Source organism: Chinchilla lanigera, unplaced genomic scaffold (assembly GCF_000276665.1).
Source record: "Chinchilla lanigera isolate Chin_1 unplaced genomic scaffold, ChiLan1.0 scaffold00065, whole genome shotgun sequence".
Taxonomy (NCBI): Eukaryota; Metazoa; Chordata; class Mammalia; order Rodentia; family Chinchillidae; genus Chinchilla; species Chinchilla lanigera.
In genome coordinates, this window is record NW_004955466.1 from 4,340,469 (window position 1) to 4,365,661 (window position 25,193).

General features: G+C 36.7%; 1 protein-coding gene across 1 annotated transcript in view; it reads right to left on the reverse strand.

The window, feature by feature from the left end:
• Fut8 (fucosyltransferase 8 (alpha (1,6) fucosyltransferase)) overlaps nucleotides 1–25,193 on the reverse strand; it is a gene marked incomplete at its 5' end in the record, with an annotated part of 233,529 nt that overhangs the window by 92,055 nt on the left and 116,281 nt on the right. The window contains 3 exon segments of the mRNA XM_013521985.1: nucleotides 1,295–1,409; nucleotides 22,742–22,904; nucleotides 23,006–23,121. Coding sequence (XP_013377439.1) covers nucleotides 1,295–1,409; nucleotides 22,742–22,904; nucleotides 23,006–23,121 — 394 coding nt within the window.

Sequence of the window (25,193 nt, forward strand, 5' to 3'; positions counted from 1 at the left end):
TCAAATAAAGCACCACTGTTACCAGGCCACTCTTATATGTTAAAACCTTTTAAAAGCTACATTGCCATAAAGAAAGATAAACTCGAGTCATTTATAGAAAAATGGATGTACCCTGAGACCATAACGTTAAGTGAAAATAAATCAGACACACAAGCTTAAATATTGCGTGGTTTCTCGTATGTGAGAAACCCAAACTATAAAGAAAGAGTGAAATAAAAGATAATAGGAAGTAGGGAGGGTCTTTCTCAAATGGAAAGGACTCAAGACCCGGGAGGAGGGTTAGGGAGGAAAGTGAAAGGGAATGGAAAAAGGAATTAAGATATTAACTGTCCATGTACCAACTCCACACAAAGACTGTAAACATCACTGCAAACTTGTACTAATTAAAAAATAGAAAAATGCTTGTAATATAATGAGCAGAAAAACAAATTTCAAACATAGATTTTTTTCCCTACAAGTAGGTAATACTACATATACACATTAGTAAGAGCTAGAATACAGAAATTAAGATTTCCTATTTATTACCATAACGTTTACAAAACAAAAATTTTTGTGAAGCACTTACTGCATTAATACCACAGAGCTTAACCTCTGCAATCTGCTTCCAAACCTACTTTTCTGGCTTCTTTTCCATCCCTCCTTTTCATACAATCTAAACATCCAGACGACCTGAATTACCTTTCTCATTTGGGGTCCCATACTAGTTTTTCCTGGAAATAGGCTAATGCTCACATCATATCCTCCAGTTGGTCTTTTTTTCCCCCTCTATTTATATGTGTCCAAACTCTACCTGACTACCCTTTGCAATTCAGTTCAATTTATAAAATGATCTCTGACGTTTACTTCTCCAAACTCCAATAAGCATTTCATGTTCTTTCTCCTATGAAAAATGCAGCAGGTCCATAATTGCATTACAGGCTTTGTGTATGTGTGCATACAAAGTAGCTTCTCTTAGGAGTGCCTTGTGGTTTGTATCTAGATGTCCCTGGAAGCCTCATGTGCTCATTCACAGGTGGGGCTCTGAGGAGGTCACTAGATCATTAGGGTGTAATATTCATCAGTGTTAGGTATTGTGTCTCAGAAACAAGAAAGCAGCTAAGATAGGCAGGGACCTTGTTTTAGCCACTTTTGTGTTCCACTCAAGGCACCACATTGTGTCCCTGAATAAATATACAAAATGAATAATTTCAAAAAACAAGGGCTTGGAAGACAAGCAGTAATTCTTAGTTTTAGTTTTATTATGATTTTTCTTCTTTTTTCACTCAAAATTTATTTCTCAACCTAACCTTCTTACCTGGAGATATGTTATTCTTCGTTGGACCAGCTCAGTTAGATCTTTGGCTTCTTTTTCCCGCCAGTCACCTGCTCCATCTGTTTGACTGAGGTAGTATAGATCTGTCATTATAGACCTGTGAAGGCAAACAACATTGGCAGTCTAACTTACTTGTACTGCTTCACTAGATTACACAAAACCAAATTCTTCATAAAGACTGATACTCACACTCACCCAGTATTCATCTTTCATTTCTATCATTGCTATGAAATTCAAAAATTAGTCTTTACCATCCATATTCATTCTTATAATGAATTTTTATTGCTAAAAAAAATGCAACTTTTTTAAAGGCCAGTCAGCTACACTGGTTTTCCAAAACAAAGTACTATACAAATCTGGGAGAAGTGGTTTCCCAAAATAGATAAATAGGTTAAAATTAACACATCCTCTGTTCTAAAACACAGCAGAAATAGATGCTACAGATCTGAGAGCTGTATTAGGAAGGAATCTCTCAGGGAAGTGAAAAACTCAGACATCTTTTCCATTATCACTGACAAAGCAATGAATCTAGCAGGGGAGAAGCACCTACCCCTGTTGGTGGTTTGTCAGTGAATGTCATAACCTGGCAGAGGAATTTGTGGGCTTCCTCCCTTATAATGTCCATGCAGAAATTTTGACATTTCACACAACAGTAATCAAAAAATGGGGACGAAATATGGGATACTGTCATGGCCAGACTTAAGTTGTGCCCAGTTGGATTTTCTTCCAAAAGGAAAGTTGTTGCTCTATACTTTTTGAGAAATATCTCCAAGGCATTCACACTCTGCTCTTCCTATGCCTTAAAGATATTGGCAAAACCCCGCCTATGGTGGGGGTATCTGTTGTATTAGGTACAATGGATGAGGTTTGTTCTTTTTTCCATCAGTCACTTCAACCGCATTTTGAACTTGACAATAAAATTTCTGTTCTTTTCCTGAACAACAACAACAGCGACAAAACGACCTGAAGGAAACATCCCTTTCTCAGTGGAAAGGAGGCATGATGCTTTTGAAATTCTAGTGGCCTTCCTACAAGCACTTGTTCTATGTTTAGATAGTATAAATAGTGATACAAGTATTAGATGAAATAACTACAGTTGGCCAAACATTTTTACTGAGTAGTGCACTGGCAGATCTTGATTTCACTGTTAGTAATTTTTGACCTTAAAAATGTCTTGCCTTTTACATAGGCCTTTGGGAAAAAACTCCAGGGCAAACCTATGATGTCTTCTCAGCCATTAGCTTTATTGTGTTCTGCATTTAGTCAGTGAAGTGACAGAGAATATTGAACTTTGTAAGTTTGGCTTTGAGGGAGCCACAAATTTGGCAACTAAAAACGTGGTATTTCAATAAAACTCCCTGGGAATTTTTGTAGCTCTCAGTAAGGCAACTATCTCAGCTAATCTCAACTATCTCAATTAACCCTACCTGTGCCAACAGTGGAACATATTATTCAGGAACCTAAAGATGTGTTCTCAGAACAGCATCTCAGAGCTCTTAAGTGGTTATCTCTGGTATCTTCAGTTATGGGAAAGTGCAAATTCAGTACATCAGAGAGATATCATACTGACATACACAGAAACGACATATCCAAACATGGCATAACTCTTGGCTGAGCTTTATTACTTAAGAATCAAACGGAAACTCAGAGGGAAAGACCTCTAGCTTCCATCCAGCATTTACGAAGCCCTCCATTCTGCCTGATATCAAGGTTTTCCTAATTTGTGTGCATTGCTGAAAGTCCTATGATGAAGATTAGATTAAGTGCTGTGAAAATAGAAAAAGTATCCTGAAGGATACCTGAGGGATATTTTATCAGACCAAAGAGTGCTTCTTAACATAAATTTTGATACAAAACACGATTTGGACTTACAGATAGACTCAAACCAAACTCTATACAACTAAATCAGAACTTTGCACAGATAACTGAGAAACTGTCCAAGACATCTAAGAATCTTTTAAAATAAGTTTTATTTTAGCACCTAATATTTGAAAGAAAAACTAAGAGGTGTAGTAGGCCATCTGACCACTGACCGTCTTTGTCTAAAGGCTCCTGTCTAATACTTGTAACCTTGACGATCTGTCTACCCATTTAAATGGTCCTAGTTTGAACTCTGACGCTTCGAAGGCCTGTCCTTCCAGGAGATAGCACTGAAAGTGCCATATTTCACCCCTCTGTGATCTCTTTTATTAAAATTACTAATCAGTGAAAAAGTAGGGATGTTAATCTCTTACTGTGTCTAATTTATAAACTAAACTTTATCATAGGTTTCATGTATAGGAAAAAAATTATATTTTAAATGAACTTAAAATATTCTAAATAAATTTATTTTAATTTTAAACAAAATTTCAAATAAAATTTTAAATAAACTTCCAGCTGAGCCCTAGAGCACTATTATAATTAAAGACTTCAGTGTTTCCATGATGAATTCAATTCCACATGGATGGTGTATTATTAGCTCTACATTACCACAAGGAAATACCTGAACCAGGTAATCTATAAAGAAAAGTGGTTTTCAGCTCACAGTTTTAGAGGTTCAAGGGCATGGTGCCCGTATTGGCTCAGTCCTAACAAAAACACTTCCAGCTGCAGTCACATAATGTTCAAAGTGCCTATGTGTAGAATGGCTTACATTGCCAAACAAGTAGTCAGAGACAGATTGGTGTCACATAATCTCTTTTGAAGGCTTCCTCCCACATACATACAGCAATGACTTAAGGACTTCCTACCCTAGGTTTCCTCATCCACAAGTTCCACTTTATCACAATAGTGATACCTTAGGGACCAAGACTTTAATCACAGTTGACCCATGGAGGACATTCAGACCGCATTGAAATTACACCAGGTGGTAATTTTTTCCACAATAACTATAAAATAATTCTGTAGGTCCCAAAATAGTCTTGAGGAGACTCATGTTTTGAAAACTGAAAAATTTTAACAGCTGCAAGTCAGTGGGTATTTAGCAGGTTAATTTATTAGGCAGTATAAAATTTCTTTTCTATAAAAAGAAACTGTTTTGAATCTTATGTGAAAAGAATACAGTTAATGTATCACATCTTAGATTCCCTATTCAAAAGGATGAAAATGGAAATAGCTAAGCTGCTAAAATGTCCTATGTGTGGTTAATGTTGACAAATGACCCTGCTGTTCCAAAGGATGTTCAAAACTATTCTATTTTTAATAAATTTAGAGTGAGTATTTTGAACTATGGCTAACAGTTTTAATTTTCATTTTATATCAACAGTTTGGCTTTATTAAAAAGGGGCTATAATCAAGTATTTTCTTATAGTTCTACTGGTTTTCTATGATAGTAAATAAGGCTTTCCTGTGGGGTGTCATTGCTTTGTCACTAAATGACTCAGCATGTAGTTAAGAACCAGCAATAAAAGAGGACCAACACTAGACACATCTTCCTAGGTAAATCACAGCTGTTAGGGGCTCATCTTACCCTCTTTTAAATGAGTGCTTCTGATTAATCAATTCCCATCTTCAGGGTCTCATAAGAAACTGGATACTGGACCATTTCTATAACTGGTCTTCATTACCACATACTACTGTCACCCATAACCAATGGATCCTTCCTTTCAGTGGTGAATTATTAGCTGGTGCTCTCTAGATACAAAAGTGAAAGCTCTGAAAAAATGCTCTGAGGGCCTCTGGTGTACAAAAAAAAAAAAAAAATTAAATAGCAATTACCACATATATTACTTGGGGAAGCGATATTTATTTTAAGACGCAGTGCCTAAATTTCAGAGATGCCACAGTAACTTTCCCAGCTCACAGAGTGAGTAAGAAATGGATCCCAAATTGAGAATTAGATCTACCGTGCTTTCTGATCTTGCTTCCCTGGTTCAGATTTCTGATTTCACATATTTATACTGAGAGAGTACATTATTGTAGTCTGGATTTTGTACTTTACCATTTGTTAATATAGTAGCTATCAGCCTGACCTGAGAATCACATTTCTTGGATTTGAATCCCTACTTTAGCATTTCTGAGCTTTGTGACTTCAGCATATTATCTGACCTCTTAGTGCCTTATACGCCTTATCTAATTGATAATACAGTTACAAGGGTTAAATTAAATGATATAAGTACCTAGGATAGATGTCTGCCCTAAGTGGGAGCTCAATACCTGTCTTGTCATTCTTTTTATTTAATATTATGGGTCAGTTTTCTCTAAGTACTTTTGGAACCTCTAGCTAATGCTTGATGTTTTTAGATTAAAGCCATCATAGTTGGTGATTGCTATACCTATGTATATTTTATTTATATACATACTTTTTAAACAAATATATATTCTAACTTTATCATTTCCATAAGAAACTAGTCTGTATTCTGAAGCAGGTTTTGAGCAGAGGACTTAGTACTATGTGTAGAGAAGTGGAGAGGCTAGAATTACAACTAGTTAAGGACTATTCCCTAAAGTTGCTACTGTCAAATTGAATTTATAAAAGATAAAACTGACCACCATTATCTCATTATCTAAAACTCTTAAACATTTTTTTGTTTTGCTACATTTTCATTTGCTTACCTGTTTAAGGATATTTAGTGTACATTTTATCTATAACTAGCACTGTTATAGATACTGATTAAAATAATAAACCCTACTCTCATGGAGCTTAAATTCTAGTAGGAGAAAGATAAAAAACAAAGCAGTAAAAGCTACAAAATACCATTGTCTCCAAGGAGGAGCCCCGCAAAATCATGACTCTAGAGGAAAAAGTGGATGGTCCGGTGCTAGACACTGGTGCTGGTCTCTCGGTCCTTCTTTTCAGCCCTGGCCTTCCTTCCAGCCGTCACACCTCAGTGAGGGGACTCACTGATGAGGAGGTAATCCGCTATTTTTCGCAACCCTTGGGCTGCAACTACTTGTTGGATCTTTCTTGCATATCTTTGTTTTCCTGAGAAACTACTTTGAGGATGCCAACATGTATTGTAGCAGCCACTGATGATTTCCTACCAATCTGTCCACAACTCTGCAATGTTTGTATTGTTCCTATGCTATTTCTTAAATTGATGTATGTTTGTTACTATGTGTTTTCAACAACAACCACTGAGAATAGTCAATGATTATTTGATTGATCACTCATGTATAGCTCTATTTGTTTTCCCTAGAAACCACTTTGGAGAAACCAAGATATAGTACAACAACCATTGATAACTTCCTGCCATTTTTGTCTGTAACTCACTATTATTAGTCTATTTGTTTTCCTGAGAAACTATCTTGAAGATACCAATAGGTAAAATAACAACAATGTCCTACCACTTTGTCTGTAATTTGGTGAATCCCCCTATTGCTATGTTGTCCTTCTTTTACTCTTTAAAAATAAGTAAATAAATAAATAAATAAAAGCAAGCTACAAAATATTAAAAAATGGTAATTTCTTGGAAAATAATAAAGGAAGGAGACAGAAAGCCAAAGTGGGTTGTTGGTCCTGGATGTTGAGTTTTTCAATGGGATACTCTGAAAAAAGCCTTATGGAGTTTAATACATTTGCACACAGATTTGAAAGACATCTGGTGATCTGTGTAGATGGCTAACTGGAAAATTAACATTTCACTGCCAGGAGGAGCAAATGTAAACATTGTAGAGCTGGACATGGTGGTACACATCTATAATCTTACACTCAGAAGGTTGAGGCAAGAAGATCACAAGTTCAAGCCTGACATGGAAATTCTGTGACTTAGCAAGACCCTGTCTCAAAATTTAAAAAGGGCAAGGAATGTAGCTGTGTGAAAACCTTCAGTTCAATCACTGGTACTGAATAAAAATGAATGAATGAATAAATGAGTGGACGAATTGAATGAATGGAAAGAAAAAAAGAATAGAAACATGCCTGGAATAGAAACATGCCTCACATTTTCAGAAGTTAGCAATATGACCAGTATGGCTGAAAGAATAACACCATGGAGGACAGTAGCAAGGTGAGAACAAAGGCTGGGCCATAACACATTGGATCTTTTAGGTCGAAGTAGTGACTTTAGCTCTGACTCTGAGTGATTTGTAGTCAATGTGGAGAGCAAAGGAGCAAACCCAGTGTGGTGGGGCACACTTGTAGTCCCAGGACTTTGGAGGCTGAGGCAGGAGGTTTACAAGTTTGAGGCTAGCATGGGCTACTTAGTTCAGGCCAACTTTTCTACACTGCGAGGCCCCGACTCAAAATCTTAAAAAAGGGGGTGGGGAGGGAGAAAGGGCAGGGGTGAGAGAAAAAGTTAATCTCATTTGACTGATTTTTTTTGTTTGTTTGTTTTGTTTTGTTTTGTTTTGTTTTGTTTTTCTCCGGTACCGGGAACCGAACTCACGACCTTGCGCTTGCCAGGCAGGCGCTTTTGCCGCTGAGCTAAACCCCCAGCCCCTGACTGATTTTTGAGAATATACTGTGGAGTCACATGCAAAGGTAGAAGTTGGGAGACTTGTTAGGAGGCTGTTATATGATCCAAGTGCATGAAGAGGTAGCCATGCTGATGGTAAGACAACAGCCAGAAACTCATTAAATATTTGCTGACAGATTGGTGGTGGTGGTGGTGGTGTGTTAGAAAAAGACAGCAGGCTTGTAGGTTTTTTTTTAAATTTTATTACTAAGGCGTTGCTTGTATTTAATGCAATATAAATAAAACCATCTGCACCTCACCTAAGTTTCTCTTTCTTGTTTACTGGGGCTTTTAGTTTACTCTGCAGGAATACTGGTGTGTTATAATGGACACTGCAGAGAGTGGGAAGATATTTTAATCATTTCATTAGTTTAGACCAGGAATCAGCAAATTATGACCCAGGGGCCAAATCTGGCTCACTGCCTATTTTTGTTAATAAAGTGCTACTGGAACAGAGCTACACTTGTTCATTTGTATATTGTCTGTGGCAGTTTTCCTGCTACAAAGTAACAAAGGCCCACAAAGCCTAAAATATTTATCTGGTCCTTTAAAGAAAAAGTTTGCTACTCCTTCTTGTTTAAACCATTAAGAGTTGTGTTTAAATTTTCCACTGATGTTGTTCCAACCACTCAGTGTTTAAAGAAAAAAAAATTAAGCAGGTACAAAATGACAATAGAGAGAACAAAATGGTACTATTTAAATACTAACATTCCTTTCTCTGTCTCCCATAATGCTGTGGTCTCAAGCGCTTTCTCAGGGCCTTTTCACCAGAACTGATCTGGCACTCTAAGAGTGTTTAACAATCCTTGAGATCAAAGAAGCCTGCCTGCTATGATTTCATCAGACATGCCTGTCTGTAGATGATTTATTTTTCTATAAGAATCAAATTCAGCCAGGCATGGCGGTGCATGCCTGTAATCCCAGCGTTCGGGAGGCTGAAGCAGGAGGATCACCGTGAGTTCAAGACCAGCTTAGGCTACATAGTGAGTTCAAGGGCAGTCTGAACTGCAGAGTGAGACCTTGTTTCAAAAAAAGAAAAAGAAAAAAAAAGAATCAAATTCATAGGACATGGCAGTACTTGCCTGTAATCCTGGCTATTTACAAGGCTGAGGAAGGAGGATTGAAAGTTTGAGGCCAACCTGAGTAACTTAGCAAAACAAATTTTTTTTAAGCAGAGGATGTAACGTAGCTCAGTGGGAGAGTAACCCTGGGTTCACTTCCTGGTATCCCAATAAATACACACATACATATATACATACATACATACACACATACATCTCAAAATTTGAAATAAAGATTGTAAGTATTGTTTTCCTTCTTTTTAAAGGTTTAAGGTAAAATGTCTTAATCTTGATCATTATACACTCCTGCATTGGGGTTTACGTTTTTGTTCTTCTCCAGAGGTTTCACTGATCTTTTTCTGTGTCCTGATTTCATTTTTACTCAATTATTTTATTCCTTTACTGTGTTTACTTACAGGAACTATTCAGTTGGGTGAGGAGGCGTACTTCTGCAATCCCAGCAGTTAGGAGGCTGAGGCAAGAGGATCAGTGCAAGCTCAGTGCAAGTACACAGTCAGTTCAAGGCCAGACTGAACTGCACAGAGACATTATCTTACAAGAAAAACAAACAAACTTCTATGTGGACTGTTCAAGTGACTGGTAAGATCAAATATTGTTGGAATTGCTTTATCTCAAACAACTGTTTTACAAGGACTAATTCTATACATCATAAAGATCTTTGTGCTTGATGCACAATAAAGTTTATTTAATCAAGTTTTTATTTGTGAAATCTGCTCGCCTGTACTTCTGGCCTCAGGCTGATCCTCTAGGAACCTGGAGATCATGCTGGACAGTGTTCTTTACCTTGTGCAGGTGGGAGCGCAGAGAAAGGAGGCATCACTGCCGTCTAGCTCCCCTCACCTCTGCAGGTGCGCTGAGCCCACCACACACAAAGTGTCAAGGGCCCAAAACTGAATTATGAAGACACAGAAAATCTCAGGAGACTAGCAAGCAAGGAGACTATAATCTCGCAAGAAAGAAAAAGACCAGAAACAGACAGTTGTATAGGTTCTTTGTGGGAGGTGTTTGATTATGTTCTAACCTGAGATTCAAAAAAAAAAAATTCAAAACCAAAAACTGTTCAAACTCATAAAGAAACTTAATAAAGCTGCAGGACACAAAATGAAGACACAGAAATCAAATGTATGTGTATATGCTAACAATGAACTGCACAGAAAAGAATTAAACAATCCCATCTATAACTCTATCAGGAAAAGTAAAATCCTTGGGAAGTACCCAAAAAGGTGAAAGGTCTGTATAGTGATCTACAAGAATTTAAGACACTGATTAAAGAGGATTACAAACAAATCGAAAAATAGTGCACGTTCATGAACTGGAAGGATACTGTTAAAAGTCTGTACTACCCAAAGCAGTCTACAGATTCAATGCAATCCCTGTCAAAATTCCACTGCCACTGCTCACAGACAAAGAACAAAAAAATCCTGAAATTATTTTATGGAGCCACAAAAGACTCCAGATACCCAAAGCATTTGACAAAGAATGAACCTGAAGGTATCACACTTCCTGATGTCAAAATACATTACAAATCTATAGTATTGTATTCATAACAGTGTGAGACTGACTTGCAAACAAGCATATAATCCAGTGGAATAGAAGAGAGAGCTCCAATATATAATCACACAGGGTCAATAATCTTGGAGAAGGGTGTCAAGCATATAAAGTAGGAGAAAGGTGTCTTCAATAAACGGTTTTTAGAAAAGTGAATTATCTACATGTAAAATAATGAAATAATTAACTGGACTTTATGTGTCTTATACCACACACAAAATTAACTCCAGATGAGTTAAAAATTTAAGCATATGACTAGAAACCACAAGACTCCTGGAAGAACACAGAAAGGAAAAGCACCATGGCAATGAGTTTTCAAATGTAAGACCAAAACCACAGACAACAAAAGCAGAAATAAGCCGAGTGTGCTAGTATATGTATGTTTGCAGCACTCTGGGAGGCTGAGGCAGGAAGACTACAAATATGGGCCCAGTCGGGGTCATTCAGCAATGTAGCAAGACCTTGTATCAAAAGATTTTTTAAAAAAGATAAAAATAAAGGGCTGGGAATGAAGCTCAGTGCAAAGGCTCTGGGTTCAATAAGGAAGGAAAGGAGAGGAGGAGGGGCAAGTTGAGGGAGGAAGGAGAAATAAACAATTGGGACTACATCAAGAAAAAACACAAAATAAAAAACCTGCAGCACGATACGGAAACAACAAAATGAAAAGTCACGCGGAGATTGAAAATGGCAGAGTAAAGATGAGCTGCAAAATGCAGCCTCCTTGAGATCTGAAATCAGGACACCTGGAAAACAACTCGGTGATAACAGAGACAAATAGGACTCTGAGACTTAAGAAGAAGCTGAGAAGAAAACTAGAAACTGTGGAGAAACTGAACACACACACAGAAAAGAATGGGACAGTCTGGACACTCGCCCTGGTTCCCAGGAGTGGGTGTCGCTAACACAAAGCCAGCCCAGAGAGGGAGGCAAGAAAAGCCCACAGTTACTGTAACAAAAGACAGAGTGGGACTCTGCTTGAAAGTACATGAACTGGGGGTTGAAGAGGACGGGAAACTGAAGCAGAAAGGGCAGGCAGGCCTCAACATCCGACCGCAAGGGTGGAAACAAGGCAGGACTTGGTGGTGACTCACCGCCTCTCCCCCACAGCTGGTGGATTCAGTACTACAGACCCTGGAAAGAAACCTTCCACTCAAAATCACTGAGAAGTTATTTAGACTCATTTCTCTTTTCCTTCATTGATTTTATGAGGTTGGGGTTTTTTCTTTTCTCTTTTGCTCTGTTTTTTCTTTTTCTTCTTCTTATCTTCTTTGTTACTTTCATCTAAATTTATTAATTTCTTTCCTAACAGGATCCTTTGCCTGATTTTTCTCCTTTGTAACTTCCTTTTATTTTCAAATTTCATTCATTTCCCTGTCCCACGCTTTTCATCTTTATTAGTATTACTATTATGTTATATTCCTCTTTAGATGCTTAGGAAATTCTATGCTTTTATTATTGAATTCTGTTATATTATTAATGGTGGTATAATTGTTACATTTAATAGGTATTTCCTGTATGTCAGTATTTTCTTTGTCTTTGTGTTTACATTGTTCTTGTGGATCTCTTTTCTATGGTTAAAGTGCTACAGTGGTAGCTTTTATTAGTACTTATGGTATGTCAATATTCAATTTGTCTTGGAATTTGTTACTATTACTGATATTGTTGCCACTGCCAGGGTGGCATAATTGTTGTAATAGTTTTTACTCTGTGTCAATATCTGGTTTGTCTTTGTGTTATCAACAGGACTGTGATACATTCTACAAAACTCAGTGCTAGGACAATTACACTGCACCCCCCCCCCATCACCATCATCTTAAGACAGAGACAAAGTCCTATAGTTAGTCCAAAAGGCATCACTGGAAAGCAGATATCAAAAGAGATCTCTCTGCTACCAACAAAGTCTTTCTACTATAATTGACATTCAAAACACACACACACACACACACACAAATGGAAATACAGTATAAAAATACAAGGAAACAGAATGTCTCCAAAAACTCCCGAAGCTGATCCATGGGGCATCAATGGAGAGAAATTAAAACCTAAAAAGTTTAAGTAAATAGGTGATAAAAGAGACAAAAAGAAAAAAAAAAGAAAAACCATATCAGTAAGATGCTCAGTGAGGTGAAAGACGACATAATAAAAGAGATAATGGACTTAGTAAACAAAATCATGTGTGGGCTTACAAAAGACAGTAATAAAAAGCTACCTGAGCTAAGCAAAAGGATACAAAACATGAATGACTAGTATAGCAAAGAATGAGTCCATGAAAAATTATGAAACAGAAATCCAGGACAATCATATTGAAAGTATGGGTAGCACAAGTGACCAATGTGAGGACAGAGTGTTAGAACTAGAAGAAAGGGTGAATGCAGGGGACAATATACTCAGAAATACTTAACAAACAATAACAGATTATGGAAAATGGATCCAACAGTTGACGGATGACTCAAAGAGAACCAATGTAAACTAACTGGATTTAGGGAAAAATCAAAACATAGCATGAGCCGGGCGTGATGGCACATGCCTGTAATCCCAGCATTTAGGAGGCTGAGGCAGAAGGATCATTGGGAGTTCGAGACCAACCTGGGCTACAAAGTGAATTCAAGACCAGCCTGAACTGCATATCGAGACCCTGTCTCAAAAAGACAAAAAAAAAAAAAACAAAAACAAAAACATAGCATGAATAGCATTTTAAAAAACCTGTTTACCCAAATAATAGCAGGAAACTGTAAGTATGGGGAAAGAATTTCACATACAGGTAAGGGAGGCATAAAAACCCGAAACACTCATGAGCGGAAAATGACTTCTCCACGACTCATCATAGGCAAAATCCCAGAAGTCCAACACAAGGACAGAATCTTAAAAGTTGTTAGAGGAAAGCAACAAATCACTTAGAAAGGTAAACCTGTTAGAATTACAGACTTCACAACAGAAACCTTAAAGGTCAGGGAAACAGAAGTGAAGTGTTTCAAGCCCTAAAAAAGAAATTCAAACACAGACTAATATAACTTGCAAAAATATCTTTCAAAAATCGATGGAAAAATAAGATCTTTCCAAAACGAAGAATGGCTTAAAAAAAAAATTCCATAACCTTCAAACTAGTACTCCAAAATATTCTCAAGGATATCCTAGAAGGAGACAATGAAGACAACACCCAAAAGTCTAATGGGATGAATACAGCACCTAAGGTGAACAATTAGGCAACAGGAAAAAAATAATTAGCAACAGAAAAACAATGCAATGATAGGAATAAGTCAATACCTGTCAGTAATAGCCCTCAATGTAAATGGTCTCAATCCCCTAATCAAAAGATATGGATTAGCAGAATGGATCAAAAAACAAAACCCAAAAAGGTATACTATATAAAAAAGACACATTTAATCCAAAAAGAAATTCACAGACTAAAAATCAAAAGATGGAAAACCACATTCCATACAATGGGAACCCTAAAAAAGCAAGGCTATCTACCCTATTTTCAGAGAAAGTGGACTTCAAGCCAAAAATCTATCAGAGGAGGTAAGAAGGTTATTACATATTGGCCAAGGGAACAAGTCAATTGGGGGAGATAAATATATAAATATAATTATATATTATATATAAATTAACTATATAGTATTTATGTACATATATTATATATGCGTGGATAAACAACACTATTATAGTGGGATACCTCCACGTCACACTATCAAAAATAGATGAATAGGCAAAAACTCAACAAAGAAATATGAGATTTGAAATACACATTCCAAGAAATGACTTACAAATATACACAAAATGTTCAATCCAATCACAGAAAACACATTCTTCTCAGCAGCACATGGAAATTTCTCCAAAACAGACCACATACTAGCCCATAAAGCATGCCTAAATAAATACAAAATAACTGTAATTATCCTACGAATATATCAGATCATAATGCAATGAAACTAGAAATCAACAGCAAAAGAAACCACAGAAATACTGTGAACAATACACTCGAGTAATCAACAGGTCATAGAAAAAATTAAGAAACTAGACAGTTTCAAAAATCAAATGATAATGCCAGTACAACATCCCAGAACTGTAACAGAGACAGTCCTAAGAAGGAAGTCTATAGCTGGGAATGCCTGTGACACTTAACTGACTGAGTCAACTTGAGTAAGAAACACTCCACTAAACTGGACTAGCATAGTTCTCGGTGTGGCTGAGGGGACTTACTAAAGATCTGCTGGTATTCACAGGGCGTGAATGATAGCAAACTATGGGTCTGCCACCTAAACTATATGAAAGGGAAATGAAGAAAGAAGGTTCGCTTGTGTTTCTTCAAGGAGCTCCAGTCTTCACATTGGACAGCTTCTCCTGGCTTCCAGCAGTCTCCAGCCTCTGGCGCAGACTCTTCAGCCTCCTGATATGGACTCACACGGGACACTGCAGTGAGCTCCAGGTCTTGCACTAGATCCTTCGGCTCTCCAGCGTGCAGACAGCCCTTTTGCACTGTTCTACATCTGACTCTGAGGGCAACTACTGTAAGTCATCCTTGTGAATTCTTACATATTTGTATATCTTGCATTATATCTGTTTCTCCAGGAAGAACAGACTGACACAATCCCCACATCAGGAAACACAGTGAGCCCAAATAAATAACCTAATGATGCACCTCAAGGTTTTAGCAAACAAGAACAATCCAAATCAAAAGCTAGTTAAGGAAGCAAATTATGAAGATCACAGTGGTAAGTAATAAAAGCAAGATTACAAAAATATGAAGAATCAAGAAATTAAAGAACTGCTTTATTTGCTTTGAGCAAATAAAACCTTAGGCAATCTTACTAAGAAAAGGAAAGGAAAGATCCACACTAATGCAATTAGAAATGAAAAGGGCAGCTAGTTATAGTGGCAAGTGCCTTTAATCGTAGCACTTGAAAGGCCAAGGCACAAGGATTCTGAATTCCAGTAAACTGGAGGATCCAGAAGAAACAAATAGATTCCTAGACACACATGAATCACCAAAACTGAAACAAAAAGATATAAAACCCCTATAATCAAATAATAGGCAATGGAACTGAGACAGTAACTAAAAACCCAGCAAGTAAGAAAAGTCCAGAATCAGAAGGATTAACCATTAAATCCTAGAGAATTGTTAGGGACAATGTAACACCAATATCTTCAAACTCTTTAATGAAACTGAAAGAGAAGGAATACTGCCAAATTCACTCCTGGAAGATAGTGTTGCCCTTTATTCCAAAACTAGACAAGAATTCAACTGTATAATAAAACTAGAGGGCAATCTCTTTAATAAACACAGATGCAAAAATCCTTAACAAGATACAGTGATACCTTGGTTGTTGAGCCCAATCATTCCAAATCCATGTTTGAACACTGAAAAATTCGAGAACTGAACATATTTCTCCTCTAAAAAATAACAGAAAACCAAATTTGGTTCTGAAAATGATACTTATAAATTCATTCTTCCAGGACTTTAACAAATTTCACAATTATTTTTTAATTCTATTGTTCTAACAGTTTTCATCTTAGCTTTACTGCGGGTATCACTAACTTTCTCTAAAGCCATGGTTATGATGTTTTACGCAAATAAAGTGCAAAAAAACAAAGCACAATGACAAATGTCTTCACACACTAACATAAGCACTGTTATGCTGTCTGGGCAAGAGCAACACTTAGACTGATGTGTCATCCCTTTGTTCCTCTGATGAGATGCAATTCATGACGCACTCTTGGTCCACACAAGTTTTTTTTCAAGGCACATTTTTGGTTCAACTACCAAGCAAAGTCACAAACATCAAGCAATTTTTTTTTCCAATTTTGCTGTTTGAGTAGCAGAAAGTATGAATTTGGAGCTTTTCAACAACCAAGGGATGACTGTACTGGCATAAAAAGATGATACATCACCGCCAAGTAGGCTTCAGACCAGGGATGCAAGGATGGATCAACATAGGCAAGTCAATAAATGTAATTTATCACATAAACAGAAGCCAGGATAAAAATCACATGATCATCTCAATAGATGCAGAAAAAGCCTTTGAAAAAACTCAACATCCATTCATGGCTAAAAAAAAAAACAACTGAAGAAAACAGGTATAGAAAGAACTTATCACAATCTAATAAAAGCCATGTATGACAAGCCTACTGTATCATACTAAATGGAGAAAAACAAAGCTTTCTCTCTAAAATCAGGAATAAGGTAAAAATGTCCATTACCACCACTCCTATTCACTATAGTACTGTTAAGTCCCCAACTTAGAAACAAGTTCTGTTCCACTAAAGTGTTTGCAAGTCAGATTTGTTTCTAAGTCCAACTAAGTTAGTCTTGCACACCTTTGACACAAATATACAATATAAAGCATTAAAAAACCCAAACACACAAAAATTCTGTTTAAGAAATCCTATTTTTACATTTACAGTTAACTTAAAATGGTGGTACAGTACAGTACAACTGTAAATAAACTTTTTACTTTTGTTTCCATGGTTATTGCTTTGCACTTCCTAGCAGTCCCCTCCACAGCACCACTGATTTTCCTCTTGCTTCTGGACACCCTGGGCTCTGGCTGAGCACTGTACTAGTAGTGTACACTGTCACACTGCACAGTAAGCACATGGCAGCATAGTGACAATGTCTGGCAGACACGTGAGCTACTTAAGCAATTTGTTTACATCTATGAATATTCATAATGTCTGTTCCTATCTGTGAAAGTTCTCAACTCCAATGTTTGTAAGTTGGGGACTTACTATACCCAAAACTTTAACCAAAGCAATCAGTCAAGAGAAAAAAATAAAACGGAAAAATAAAATAAAACAATAAAATTTTTAAAAATATACAAAGTCAAATTATCATTATTTGCAGATGATATGATCCTCTAAATAGAAGTCCCAAAGTTTTCCACTAAGACTTTTAGAATTAATAAAGAAATCCAGCATGGCAGCAAGATACAAAATCAACACACAAAAGGCAATAGCATGCACAACAAAGAAAACCACCAACAGCAAGAAGAGACAACCTACACTGTAGGAAAAAATTTTTACCAGTCACTCCTCAGACAAAGGACTAACTTCTAGGATATATAAAGAATTCAAAAAATAAGACCTCCCAAATTTAAACACTCAATCCAAAAATGGGCATCTGGAATGAAAAGACATTTCTCAAATGAAGAAATGCAAGCAGCAAATAAACATATGAAAAACTTCTCAACATCACTGGTCATTTGAGAAATGCAATTAAAACAATACTGAGATTCTACCTTAGCCCAGAAAGAATAGCTATAATCAATAAATCAAATAATAACAAAAGCTGGCAAGGCTGCAAAGAAAAGGAAACCCTTATACACTGGTGGCAGGAATGTAAAGTAGTATAACCACTATAGAAATCAGGATGCAGATTCCTCAAAAGAATAAAAATAGAAATGCCATCTGACCCAGTATTCTGCTTCTCAGTTATCTTCCCAATTAGCATGACATATGCACACCCATGGTTATAGCAGCACAACTCGTAATAGCTAAATCTTGAAAATCACCTACATATCCATAAACAGATGAATGCATAAAGAAAATGTGGCATTTATACACAATAGAGTACTACTGTGCCATAAGGATAAACTTGAGTCAATTAAAGGAAAATCGATGCACCTTGAGATCATAATATTAAGTGATAATAAATCAGATGCTCAAGCTCTAATATCACATGGTTTCTCTTATATGAAGAATCCAAAATATAAAGAGTGAAGTAAAAGACAAACAGGGAAACAGACATTTTTGCAAAAGGGAAGGGGACCAAGAGATGTAGGTAATGGGGTGAGAGGGAAGGGGAAAGGGGACATAAAAAATTAGGAAAGTTGCCAGGTAGGTGGCACATGCCTGTAATCTCAGCACTTGAGTGGCTGAAGCAGGAGTATCCCTGCAAGTTCAAGGCTAGCCTGGTCACAGTGAGATCAAGGTCAATCTGAAAGACATAGTAAGTCCCTGTCTCAAAAAAAAAAAAAAGGATGTATTATACACATGCACCTACTACCCATGATGAATGTAATTTTATGTACTGCAAACATATATAAATAAAAATTAAATTAAAACAAAAGTCAAACAACCACACCACACCCCAATGAAAAGCAAACCTATGGAATGGGAAAAAATGTCTGCATTTAATGGTTAACATCCAAAATATATAAGGAAATCATAGTAAAATGGACAAATAACCTTTTTAAAAATGGAAAAAGGACATGAGTAGACATTTTTCCAAACAAGACATACAAATAGCAATAGGTACATGAAAAGGTGCTTGATGTCGTTGTTCAACAGGGAAATGGAAAGTAAAACCGAAGGCATCACCTCACACCTGTGAGAACAATTACTACCATGAAGACAAGAGATGACAAGTATTAAAGGGTATGCTGAAAAGGGATCCCCTGTCTAGTGTTCCTTGGAATGTAAACTGCTGTCTTACTTATTTTTTTCATTGCTGGGACAAAATACTCGATACCCACAAGTTAAAGTTAGCTCACAGTTTGTAGCGATTTCAGTCCACAGCTGGTTCCAAGCAGGGCAGCATGTTAGATGGACATGGCAGAGGAGAAACAGTGTATAGTATGACAGGCAGAAGGTAGCAAGCAGCAGAGTGGCAGTGGCAGCGGGCCTACCTTCTCTCTGGAACTTTATATGCATCCTGGTTACAAACCTTTTAGGTGGTGCCAGCCACACCCAGGGTGGGGCTTCTGTTTTCAGTATATCCATCAGCCATTCCCAGAACTAGCTAATTCCAATCAGTGGGCTTAATTAGTGTCTCACACTCTTGATCCCAGAGTCACACACCCTAGATCCAGCCAGCTCTGAAAAGCCCCAATGAGTGTGTAAAGCTTTGCAAGGGGACATCTAGATATAAGCCATAAGAACAATGAAGGTCCCTTAAAAAATTACATAGACAACTATTACCCAGCATTCACACATTTGAGTACACATCCAGAGGAAATGAAGTCAGTATCTCAAACAAGCATCTTCCTTACCATGTTTGTTGCAGCACTGTTCACAATTCACAAGGAAACAATTGAAGTGTCCACTTAATGATGAATGGATAAAGAAAATGGAAAATATGGTATACACATTGGGACATTCTTACACTATAAGAAAAAACTCCTACCATTTGTGACAATAAGAATGAAACTGAAGGGCATTATGCTACTATGTGAATAAGCCAGAGAAAAACAAATTCTGCTATGGATAAAATGTAAAACCATTGACTTTACAGAAGCATAGAGCTGAATACTGGCAGCCAGGGGAGAAGTGTTGAGGACCACAAATTCACAATGGCTAGTTTTACACACTTCCCTAAGGGAATGAATGGAGGCTTGGATTACTGGTGTCACCCTTTTGAAATTTCCCATTATCCCGTTAGGGGTGGGCCATCCTCTCCCACCTACTAAGACTAAGACTAGAGCCAGGAGGACTACGACTAAGACTATTAGACTAAAGCTACTACAGGACAAGAGCCTCATTAGTTTAACATCACCACCTGCCTCTAAATCATCTGATACTCCCTCCAATTATTGTGCACACCCAATAAAAAATGGCTAGCTCCAAGTGTCATTGTCTCTGCCCATCCTGAGGCACTGACCTCCCAGGCCCCCTGTCAGGCATTACTAAATTTGTCCCTGATTTTCCTTTATCCTTCACTGTATCCCTCATACAGGCAGTTGGGGATCTTGGACAGGTCCCTGTTATAGGAGTGAGTGAAACGGGCAGATGTTGTCAAACAGTATAAACTTTCAGTTGTGAGATGAATATATTCTGGGGGTCTAATGTACATCATCGACTATGTTAATAATACTATACTGTTTACTTAAATTTGCCAAGAGCATGCCTTAAAGGTCATCTCTTTTCTTCTCTGTCTCTCATACACACACAGACAGAAATGTTCACTGTGTGTTGAAGGAGATATTCACTAATTTGATTGTGGTAATCATTATAAAATATGCACGAATATCAAACCATCACACTAACTGGTATATTTTCTTTTACCTTTGTTGGTGGTGCTGGGGATTGAACACACAGCCTTACTCACGCTAGGCAGGTCTTTATCACTAAGCTATATGACCAGCTCCCTATTTACAATTTTTGCCAATTGTATCTCAGGAAAGTTGGAAAATGAGAGTTGAAAGAAGAATGCCCTCCTGAAGAGAAAAAAAGCCCATAAAATATTCTCCATTATAATTAAATGATGTCTCTGTGAACCAAACAGTAAGAATGCTATAGGAAATCTACAGAAGATGATCAATAGACTCATCTCTAGCTGATTTTTCAGAAAATACAGGCTTTTAGCTCAGAGATGACTTACAGAATTTAATTTGGGCAAGTGTAAAAATAAAATGGGTTATTAGATCCATACTAATGTAAGATGTAAATAAAAGGTGAAACTGAGTATGGGGAATATTTTCTTAATTTTTCTAGAAGACTGTTATAAAAAAAGTATATTCATAAAAAATAAATAAATCTGAGGCATTTTTGTCACATAAAAATCACCAGAGGGATCCCTAGGTATGGTATCCCATATCTATAATTTCAGCTACTTGGGAAGTTAAGACAGGAAGATCACAAAAGTCTGAGGCCAGCCTGGGCAATTCAGTGAGACTCTCTCTCAAAAAATAAAAAGGGCCGTGATGTAGCTCAGTGTTATAGCATTCCTGGATTCAATCTCCAGTATCAGGAAAAAAATTCACCAGAGAGCAACAGAAACATCTACTTTTAATTTTAATTCTTAGATTTAAGGATCTTAGATATGGTCAATATGAGGGTATTTTTATATATAATATAAATCTCTTCTATTTGTAAATTCACTACTTTAAAGGTTACTTCTACAATGTTTGGTTGTGTTTAGGCACTATTTTTATTACTGCTTTCTAATCTGACTTTCTGGAGTGAAAATTACTACCCTGTGACGTTGTATTCCAAGTTCATTACAATTTCTGTTTAAGGCAGTTCAAAACACTGACTCTGGTACCTGGACTCCTTACTTTGTTTCCAGTGAAATATCCTACAAATATATACGAAATGGCAGTGTCAGGAATTATAATACATTTAAAACAAAATTCAACAAAAAAAGTAACACTGACATCAATTTCTTATGGCCTATTTATTCACTTTTCATTTGCACAAATAGTTACAAAGTACATGCACAAATTATATTTATAAAATATTTTCTAAAAGTTTGGAAAATACCTGAAGATTGAAGTCCAGAGTACCTAATTATTTAAACATTCCATTAGTAGTATTTAAGATTTCTTTTTACATACACAAAGACGCTGCTCATATCAAATTTTCTTTAAATCTGCATTTTACTACAAAGCTGCACTAAGCAAAGCACACAAGCACCAAGCTCCATTTAATAGAAGCTTGGTGCCTGGAGTCAGCTTTGGTGGAGAGACGCATTAAGGACAAAATTAGTCAACATTTGGCCTAACAGTCTAAATATAGCATGACTGTGAGCAGGGCTAAAAATTTCAAAGAGACCACCTAATGTGGGGCCGAATAATTCAGTGCTCCTTGAACTCCATGCTATCTACTTTCATAGAATCATTAATGTTAAAATGATTCCAATAAACACAGATTTTGCTTGTGATTTCATTTAAAACACCACAGCAAGTCTTCAACATCATTCTAATATTGTTGATGATGTTAATATACATGAATCTCTTGTCTATATGTGGTAATTCGTTTCCTCTTCACAGTAGTAGGTTGTACAAATAAAATATTTTTTTCTTTTATTGTTCACTAGTGAGACAGTAATTGCCATCAGAATCCTACCAAGAACTTAGGCTTTTAAATATAATAGGCCAGAAGATAAATTTCACTGTATTATAATGATCAGATATATTTTATTCTGCACAAACACTGAAGCACCAAAATGTTTTCTTTTCTATGAAAGATAAACTGCATTTTATTTAGAAATGTGTAAATAGGAGAAGCAAATTTACGTAGGTAGATCTCAGGTTCTTTCTAGCAACTAAATGGAAGAACAATTAACAGAACGCTCCTTTTCATCCAAATCTTGTTAATTAGGAACATTTAAAAGGTGCCAATGCTTTTATGTCTGAATAGAAATGTAACTGCAGCTTTCGTATGAATTTCAATCAATGTACTGCAGTGCAAAACTATACATTTTGGTTTGAATACAGACCACGTATGAAGGACATTTATAGGAAGATATGTCAGTGTGTTGCTGGCTGACACCACTACCTTCCGAGTATACATTTTAAATAATATTTTCAGTGACATGTTTTGGTTGATTATTTGCTTTTGGCAATTACTATGCTTTGAGTCCTCAGGTACTTAATTTTTGAGCAGTGTCATTTACCATTCAGTAGACAAATTAATGGAAGTTTCAGTTTCTCATTCTTAGATCATAATCATTACTTAAATCCAAATCAACTGTATAGGGAGAACAGTACCTTTCATGATGTCCTAAATCTGAAAGAAATTCATCTGCATGTCTTTGGAGTTCATTTCCTTCTAAATTCTTTAATTTCTTCAATTCACTCTGTAGAAAAAACCAGAGCTCTTTAGCTCCATTTTCAATTCTTCTTCTTAGGACTTCATGATCCTTCCCCAGACCTGCAGTTAAAAAATAAAGAATACCGGCATTTCTAACACTTTGATAAAAGAAAATTAAAGCCAATACATTGAGCAGGAAGAAACAGTGTATGGTCACCTACCATTTCTGGTTTGTTTCTTGTAATTTTCAATCTGTTCTTTGGCCTTAACAAGCTGCTCTTCTAAAACACGTACCCTTCCTGTAGCTGGCCCCTGATCAATGGGGCCTTCTGGTATCCTATAGTCAGGGAAGAAAATGTAAACTCTTAGCTTTAAAGGTACATAATAAAACACATGCTGTCTGTGCTAAAACCTATTTATTGGTAACTATACAAATTATTAGACATTCTACAAATGAGGTACCAAATGATCTGTGTGTGTTTGTGTGTGTGTGTGTGTGTATGTGTGTGTGTATGTGTCTCTATGGTACTGGAGATTGAACCCAAGGGCTCCACATCTTTTTATTTTGAGATAGGATCTTATTAAATTACCTAGGTAGGACTCAAACTTTTGATCCTTCTGTCTCAGTCTCCCAAGTACTTGGATGAGATTGGGAGCGATCAGGGTGGTACAGCCATAGACCTCCCAAGTACTTGGATTACAGGCATAAATATGTGTATGGACATGATCAAATACAAAGTAATTCTAAATTAATCATAGTATAGGGCTATGTAAATCTGTGCTTCCATTTATGAAGTCCTGATTGTAGATTACTAAGCAGTGGTTTTATACGGAAGGAAGTGACAAGAGAGAAGATGAGATATACTAGGACAATAAAAAGAAACATACTAGGGAAAAACCTGAAGGTTAATGTCCTATTTATCGCTATCTGTGACAAAGAAGATCAGTCAATAACATAAAATGTTGGAACATACCAAAGGAACTCCAGAATCTTTTACTTACAACTATCAACCTGTCTGTTCTACTTCTTTCCAAACTATGCTTATTTCTAATATGTTTTACTATTATGTGATTTGTGGCAGTATCGTGTCTTTACAAAGATACTCACATTCTAATCTCTGGAGCACGTGCATGTTACCTTATAAGGCAAAGGAAACTTTGAACATGTGATTAAATCAAGGAACCTGAGATAGGGAGATTGCCCTGGATTATCTGAGCAGACTGCAAATGCAATTAGAAGTAACCAGGTAAGAGGGAGGACTAAGGAGCTTTCACTATAGAAGAGCAAAAGGTTACGTGACTGCTGCTTTGAACACAGAGGAACACAGAAGAACAATGCAAGGAACGTATCTTTTCGAAGCTGGAAAAGGTAAAAAGAAATTCTATCTTAGAGCTTCCCTATGAAATTAAGTATTCTCCACACCTTGGTTTCAGGCTCAGTGCCTCATTTTGGTCTTCTGACCTCCAAAACCATAAGAGAATAAATTTCTGTTGTTTTCAAGCAACGAGTTTGTGAAATTGGGTGTGGTGGCGCACTCTTGTCATCCCAACACTCAGGAGGCTGAGGCAGGAGGACTGCCATTAGTTCAAGGCCAGCCTGGGCTACATAGTAAGTTCAAGGCCAGGCTAAACTATATAGGGAGACCCTGCCTCAAAAATGGAAAAAAAACAGAAGACAAAAAACAAGCTTGTGGCAAGAAACTAATACATACATGCATGTATCCTCTTTTAAAGCAAAATTGTTGTGAAGTTAAATAATGGCTGATTCTTTATCCAAAGAAAAATGTGTATAATGTACTTAGCAAAATGTCTGACAGTATGTATGATGAGCTAAAATCTCAAAAAACAGACACACAAAATAAAATCTGAGCAGGTTGTAATTCTAGCACTTGGGAGGTTGAGGTGGAAGGGCTGCCACAAGTTCAAGGACAGCCTGAACAACATAGAAAGACCCTGTCTCAAAAAACAAATGAAAAAATCAGAGATCTCTATTTTTACCATCACAGGGAATTTAATTTTTAAATTATAGTTGGGAAAACAAATTCCTATGTCAATATAGTCCTTCAATGCAAAAGTGCTGGTTCAGTAGCTTTTATAGCTTTTCTAACATTTTTGTATAATTGATAAAGCCACATTAACTATTAACAATTCTATTATGTGTTCAGTAAAAAAGCTACAGTGGAGTAACTGTGATTTCCTGTGAAACTGTATGTATTAACATTGAATAGGAGCAACAAAAATGACACCCGCCAGTCATTAATGTCCCCAGGCTACAGAATAGGAATGAAGAAACCTTTATGTATATGCACAAAGTGAATAATCATAATATACAGTAGTTAGGTGCATAATCACTATACATTCACAAATGAAGTGTATCCTGCCAGTTTTTAAAACATGTATTTTTTAAAA